This window comes from Ostrea edulis, chromosome 9 (genome assembly GCF_947568905.1).
Source record: "Ostrea edulis chromosome 9, xbOstEdul1.1, whole genome shotgun sequence".
Classification (NCBI taxonomy): domain Eukaryota; kingdom Metazoa; phylum Mollusca; class Bivalvia; order Ostreida; family Ostreidae; genus Ostrea; species Ostrea edulis.
The window spans coordinates 67,535,749-67,543,452 of record NC_079172.1 but is presented as its reverse complement, the minus strand read 5'-3'; the positions used below and the strand labels follow the sequence as shown (position 1 = coordinate 67,543,452).

General features: G+C 37.4%; 1 protein-coding gene across 1 annotated transcript; it reads right to left on the bottom strand.

Moving 5' to 3' along the window:
* Positions 1-481: 481 nt before the first annotated feature.
* Positions 482-7,345, bottom strand: LOC125658784 (perlucin-like). Its single transcript, XM_048890203.2, has 5 exons — positions 7,258-7,345; positions 5,013-5,122; positions 1,822-1,915; positions 1,306-1,525; positions 482-566 (listed from the first exon to the last, which is right to left on the bottom strand). The coding sequence occupies exons 1-5, from the start codon at positions 7,277-7,279 to the stop codon at positions 560-562; spliced, it is 453 nt and encodes a 150-aa protein (XP_048746160.1). The 5' UTR covers positions 7,280-7,345; the 3' UTR covers positions 482-559.
* Between the last annotated feature and the right edge of the window lie 359 nt (positions 7,346-7,704).

Below are 7,704 nucleotides of genomic sequence, written 5' to 3'. Positions count from 1 at the left end.
TTCTTAGAGGACATTTCTTACATGTAGATCTCACCATTGGTAAATTACAAATTGTAACGAGAGTCATATCCCTGTGAATACAAATGCAATTGTAAACAATGTGCGTATGAATACAGATATAGTACGTCTATTTCATAGCTTGAGAATTCCGACAGAAATGGAAGTAGAATGTAAATATAAGAATTTTTTTTTTTTAAAAATACATGAAAATATGAACTGCAACGTTTCACGCCAGCCTACTTCACGAAGCGCGTTAACGAAGCATGCTGGCCTGAAGCGCGTTAACGAAGCATGCTGGCCTGAAGCGCGTTAACGAAGCATGCTGGCTTGAAGCGCGCAGTTCATACCCTCACGTATTTTCACAAACGAAGTTTATTTCTTAATAACTTCCGTGACGGTACTTGTGTGGTGTAAAAATGTCCAACTCTAATTGATTTTTTTTCTTCCCTGTCGGTACTAACTGAGCGTACTAATTCACATATACCGGTGTTTATAACGGTATTTATTATGTTACATGTACATCCGCGATCTCTAACACCAGACAGTCCTTCAGCTCTGACTACGCCCTACAAAAGAAGGATCTAATATAATTCAAATCGTGACGTGTATGTAACGGTATTCACTACAATCCCATTCTACTTTAAAAAGCCAAAACACAACGGAAACTTGGCGGAAACTTCATGGATTTAAGCAAACTTCCGGGTTTTCTCTGTGGAAACTTATCTTATGTTTCTTTAAGCTAGTTCCTGTCCTACGGGAAATTTAGGCGAATCCTTAATAAAAATATGCTTAAATTTTGGAAACTTGATTAAATATGTGGTGTTCGTTGTCTCACCAAGGTCATTTCCATCAGATCGAGACAACCCGAAGTCGTATTTCGGATCACATGACACAGCTACGGAATTAAGTGCGAAGTGTCACTCTGGGATGTTATTATTTTAACACTCGTAAACTTCACATTTATTGGCGATAGTTGTAAAATTAGACAAGAAACACAGGGGCGGATCCCGAAAATTCTTTTAAAGGAGGGGGCGGGTCTTCAATTAATTTTAGTTTTGAAACGGGGAGGATCTACCCTCAAAATGCGCTATTTTGACCTTTTCTGCAATATTATCTGATAAAAAGTGGGAAGGATAGCCATAGCTACCGTGGATCCGCCACTGAAAAGACGTTACTATTAGAATGTCTTCCCCGTCCAAGACTCTCCTTTCTTATCCCAGAGATATCTTCTCTCTGGCTAATTCACATGACCGCCCAGTATTTATCTATGTCATTTTACAAATATGTAAATCTAATACAACTTACAGCGACTCGCAAATAAAATTATTCAGTTGTTCACAGACATTGGCAGTCCACTTGAATTGAGTTTTGAATCCTACGGCTATACATCTGTTTAGGGGATCATTGGAGGGTTCGCCCGGGGCCCACGCGGTGTAAGTAAGACCTGTCCGTGTCTGAGTCCAAATCCAGCTCCCAGAGAACATACTGGTGCCCCCTATCCACAGGGACCCGCTGGAGAACGCACCTGCTCAAAGCAAGGTTACTTTTAGCAAAATAACATAGGAACTTTCTATGATAACATATTAATTCTGGGTATTATACATGTAAGTAATAACTTGATAAAGCCTATATACCGAAAGCAAACGTGTACATTATCACTTTCTGAGCTCAAGTTGTCAATCAATATTACATGGAATTTGTGAATGGTTGTGATTTGGGAAAGATAATTTCCCTAATATTAATCTTTATTGTACCGTGATCAGCCAATCACATTATCCGTACTGAGTTTTATGCATCAATGAGCTGTTATTTTTATCTCACCGGCCCCCAGTCTTCCGATGTAGCCAGTTATAAACTGCTCCTCGCCAGCATCGTCAATGGATAGCAGGGAGGACTGAATCATGGAACAGTAGTACTGTTAGAAAGAAAACTGAAACTAGAATCATGGAACAATAGTACTGTTAGAAAGAAAACTGAAACTAGAATCATGGAACAGTAGTACTTTAAGAACGAAAGTGAAACTAAGATCATGGAACAGTAGTAGTGTTAGGAAGAAAGTGAAACTAGAATCATGGAACAGTAGTTCTGTTAGAAAGAAAATTCTGATTGCAAAACTAGAATCATGGAACAGTAGTAGTGTTAGAAAGAAAAATGAAACTAGAATCATGGAATAGTAGTACTGTTAGAAAGAAAAGTGAAACTAGAATCATAGAACAGTTGCACTATTAGAAAGAAAAGTGAAACTAGAATCATGGAACAGTAGCACTGTTAGAAAGAAAAGTGAAACTAGAATCATGGAACAGTAGCGATGTTAGAAAGAAAAATGTAACTAGAATCATCGAACATTAGTATACTGTTAGAAAGAAAATTATCATTATAAACCTACTCTGAAACTTACCTAAATTTTCACCAAATACTGAAAAATGGATAGTTACCTATTCTATACAAGAGGAAAACAGAAACTGTGCATTATTTAATGTATGAAAAAATAATAGAAAATAACAATGAACAAATTTTACTATTTGTAATACTATTAACAAATGTATTCGTTAAAACATTTCATAATTCATTAATGTTAACGTCGAATAACGTCAATTTCAGCACACTCGAAAGACACTGGTATTCGAACTTGAATTAACAAAGTTAATAACGCATGTGACCACCATTTGCATTCACGCATGCTTGACAACGGCGCCTCATTGATGCCTCTAAAGTGTTCAGAAATGCTTGAGGGATGTTGTTCCAGATGTTGGTTAAAGCCTGGCCTAAATCAGCCAATGTCGCTGGCTGATTCGGTAAACGGCGTAGAAGTCGTTCCATTTCATCTCAGACGTGGTCGATCGGCGATAAATCGGGAGAAACAGCTGGCCAAGGCAAGACATTGACATTCTGTTGAACAAAAAAGTCCCTGACTACACGTGCAACATGTGGCCTTGCGTTGTCTTGCTGCAGAGTTATGTGATTTTGCTGTCTCGTATGAAGGGTATCATATGGGGCTGAATAATTTCGTCTCGATAGCGTACGCCGGTGAGATTTCCATTGACAATTTGTAGAGGGGTCCTTCCACGTGCTGTTATTCCACCCCATACCATAACGCTACCTCCACCGAATTGTCGACGTTGCACAACACAAGCGTCCTGGTACCACTCCCCAACGCGACGAATCACTCTACAACGGCCGTTACTGCTATCCAAATGAAATCTGGATTCATCAGTGAACAGAATATTGCCCAATCCTGTATTCTGAATCGCAGATGTCGTCTGCACCACGCTAGTCTAACGATACGATGACGTTGAAGCAGTATTGGGCGCACCGCTTGACGTCTTGGTCTGATGTTGTACTCACGCAGACGATTACGCACAGTTCGTGGACTGATTGGTCGAAGTCCAGGAATGCTACGAGCAGTCAAACTTGCTGTCTGGAAACGATTTTTCAGGTGCACAAGTCTAATGTGGTTGTCCTGTCGACTAGATGTCACACGCGGATGCCCAGAACGTGGTCGATCCCGAGTGTTTCCAGATTGTTGGAAACGTCTCCATAATGACTAGATGGTGTTCCGATGAACTCCAAAGTGTCTTGCTACGATATTTTGTGCCATTCCAGCTTGAAGCATCCCAACAGCACGATTACGTTGGTTTTCACTGAGTCGTGGCATGACAGAAGGGTAAATTTTGTCAAAACTAAAGTGCTTTCCTTAACGAATAGTGTCCAAACAAACCTTTTACACTTCTTACTCCAAACAGTATTGGCCATTAAAACTCGTGTGTACGAACACTTCAATAAACAACATGTGTTCACTAAACATGAAAAAATCCGTGCATCTGATTCGGGTACTATCCGATATTGTTCAAAAACATCACATTTATCGCTTGTTTAGATTTTATAAATATAAACAATAAATATAGAAAAAATATACTAAATTTTATGCTGCACAGTTTCTTTTTTCCGCTAGTATATATCTGAAAACCTTCAAGAGTTTAAAGTCAAGTGTAAATAATTATACTAAGTTGTACAGAATTACTTTTTTGATTGATTTGGTAACTTGTCTTTTATCGTCTGTTACATTGTATATGAATTCAGTCTCTGTATATAAAACTTCTTAGATAAATGGTGCTTTATGAAATGATGAAACAATTTTAAGCTTTCGAAATAAAATTTAAAAATCGCACAGTGGCTTTATTTTCAAAATACATGTATTTGAAATTCAACGTTAGCTTCTCAACTGATTTAAGGATCGTGTTTAGTAAGTCGTGTAAAGTCGTGTCCACTCAATACATAAGGAACCTTTATATACATTTTGCTTGATAGTTATTAAACTTGGTACAGTGGTTGCCCCTAGATAGTTGATGACCCCTATTGACTTGAGCTCAAATGTCAAGGGCCAATCCACTCTGGACATAAGAAGATATTGTCCGATCAGTATATTGAGAACCCTTAACTTGACAGATATCAAACTTGGTACACTGATTTCCTCTAACATAAAGATGACACATATTGATTTTGAGGTAACAAGGTTAAAGGTCAAGGGTCAAACTGGACATAGTAAGATATTGTTTGCTCTATATCTTGAGAATAATTTGCTTGACATCAAACTTGGCACACTAACACAATCTAAGGATTAGATGACCCCTATTGATTTTCAGGTTACAAGCTCAAAGGTCATACTGGATAAGATATTGAGCTCAAACTCTCGAGAACCCTTTGCTTGACAGACATAAAAATTGGTACACTGATTTTACCTAGGAAGTAGATGACTGCTTTTGATTTTAAAGTCAGAGGTCACGAGTCTAATTCCTCTGTACATACTAGGAATATATTATTTGCTCAATATCCTAAGAACCTTTTGCTTGACAGACATCAATTTTGATACACTGGTACGTCCTAAGGTGTAGATGACCCCAACTCATTTTAAATTCAGAAGGTCATAGTACTCTGGGCGAGGGCTTCCGGTCATGTGAGAGCGTGGTGGTCCTTAATGTTTTGCTAAAGTATATAGTGTCCCAGTGACTCACGTTAGCCTCGGCCCAGGACGCCTTAATGTGGAAGATATTGTAACAGGATGACCCGTGTTGTATGAATCCAATTGGACAAGTCGCTACACACACTTCCAGCGTAAAGAGTCCTGTTTATAGAAAAGTGAAAATTGTTAACTAAATCGCTACACCCACTTTCAGCGTAAAGAGTCCTATTTATAGATATGTAAGAATTGTTAACTAAATCGTTACACACACTTCAAACTTAAAATGTCCTGTTTATAGAAAAGTGAAAATTGTTAACTAAATCGCTACACCCACTTTCAGCGTAAAGAGTCCTATTTATAGAAATGTAAGAATTGTTAACTAAATCGTTACACACACTTCAAACTTAAAATGTCCTGTTTATAGAAAAGTGAAAAATGTTAACTAAATCGCTACACCCACTTTCAGTGTAAAGAGTCCTATTTATAGAAATGTAAGAATTGTTAACTAAATCGCTACACCCACTTTCAGTGTAAAGAGTCCTATTTATAGAAATGTAAGAATCGTTATACACACTTCCAACGTAAAATGTCCTGTTTATAGAAAAGTGAAAATTGTTAACTAAATCGTTACACACACTTCCAACGTAAAGAGTCAAGGACCTAGTTGTAGGGAGGGTTCGTGTAGTTATGCTTAACTAACAGTTAACTTGGCATTAAGTCGTACATCTGCATAGTGATAACTAGACGTTAAACTGTTAAATCGTTACACACACTTCCATCGTAATATCGAAACCGAGAAGGTTATCCTGCAATATACACGAAAACAAGAACTTTAATTTCTATTCTACTACAACCCAGAAATATACAGTGGATCGTGTAGCTAGGAATTCGGTCACTGTGACGTTATGGCAGTTTTCGAAACGAACTGGGCCTACTTGTTTTTTGCTGACGAAAAGGGTGAGCTGGTAGGGGTATTCTAGATCTATTTTTAGAAAATTCAAGAATTTAATTTGGTGTTGACGGATTATATCAGCTGCTTTAGATACACAGCCCCCCCCCCCCCCCAAAAAAAACTTGTTTGTGCAACAACATGTTTACATGTGTATCGATCTCGGAATGCAGAAGACTGATTTGTAATGAATGACGAATGTTCTTCGGTCATTTATGAATTTGTTTTACAACAAACATTGATTAATTTTTATGATCATAAAATTGAATGATCAGTTATCAACTTTATTGTTGTATTAACAAAATACGAAGTGCGAGCGAGATGAGTATTAATTTTCTTATAATCAGTTACACATATTACGAATGATGGTATATCGCAGAATAACGACCGAGGCTTTCCTTAATATTTGTAATAACCGTGGTAGAATCACAGAATGGCCAAGTCGCTCTATGCTCTTCCAACGTAAAATGTCCCGTTTATAGAAAAGTAAACATTGCTAGATGGTTGATCACGAAAAAGTGGCTATTTTAAAACAAAGATGTATCATTTTTGTATTGCTTTGTGATTACTTGTTCATATTTTGCGGCGCTACTATCTTGGTTGTTTGAGGGGCAGTGTGTCTAAGGATTCAAGCTCCTGTGTTTTAATTTCGTGGTGTGAAAAGTTTGTTTTTGTAGGGTCCTGTTTATGTTACATCAGTGTAGCTTTTTTCATGAACAAAAAATGTTTATAAAACACTACGCCAGTCGTGAACAGATAAACACCATGGATCGTCACCATTGGCTAACGGAGATGAACTTTGACCTTACTCTTTTAAACATTCATGTGTTTAGAGTTTAAACGCGTACATGTATCTACACGTTTAGAAGATCTGTGTTTAAAATCTAAACATTTAAGCGTTTAGATTCAAAATCTTTAATTTTCTATTACACATAGAGAAATTCAAACGATTTAGAATATAAATGCGTTTTAAGGGGGGGGGGGGGGGGGGGGTATTATGTGAACACAATTTTACAGAGTAAACATAACGATCAAACTATATGTTTCTGCTACGATCTCGGAGGAATGGACATTGGGGGTGTAACATCGCCAGTCTGAAGATGAAATAGACCTAGCTATATAGATGTCAGAATGCAAAATGACATCATTATCAAGCGTAGGGGTTCCTCTAGATAACTTGTAACGCGCAAGCTGTGACGGTTCCGTTGTCAATGATCAGGGATTGGATCACTTTGATTGAAACATTCAGCAAATTACAGGTGTAGATCAGGTGACACATGTCTCTCAATGCTTTCATAAAATAGTTAATAAAATATCTGAGTTAGTAATAACAAATATGATCTCTTACCTAGAACAAGAGTTTTCCACATTTTGACCGATTTTGACAGATTGTGTATGTAGAACAAGAACAGGCTTATCTAAATATCACACACTGTACAGAGTCCGATTTATTGAACGTTTTCATGTAAAACGATAAAGATATCCAATCATACGAATCATTTCCATTATTTCACATCTCCGTTTAATACATTATATTATATTTCAGCATACGATTATATAAATGTTGCAGTCAATAAAGATTTGTTTAACCATTATAGTTCACTCAGTGTCAGCCTCACAAGTCAAGGTTTTGCGATTACATACCCTCCAACAAATCCTTGACGGATGCAGCTATTTAAATTTCGGGCTCAAGCTTTACAGTGTATGCTAAATGGTCCCTTTTCAAAACGATTTTCAGACTGGGCACAAAGATGGCTGATCTGCATTGTCTAGAGAAAGAAAATTGTGGTATTTG

Bases quoted from the DNA above. Each gene is read 5' to 3' on its own strand.
- LOC125658784 (XM_048890203.2), bottom strand. From the start codon at position 7,279: ATGTGGAAAACTCTTGTTCTAG. The intron at 5,123-7,257 runs GTAAGAGATCAT...TTCTATAAACAG, and splicing joins GTGGAAAACTCTTGTTCTAG to GACTCTTTACGCTGGAAGTG. The intron at 1,526-1,821 runs GTGAGATAAAAA...TGCTTTGAGCAG, and splicing joins CATCGGAAGACTGGGGGCCG to GTGCGTTCTCCAGCGGGTCC.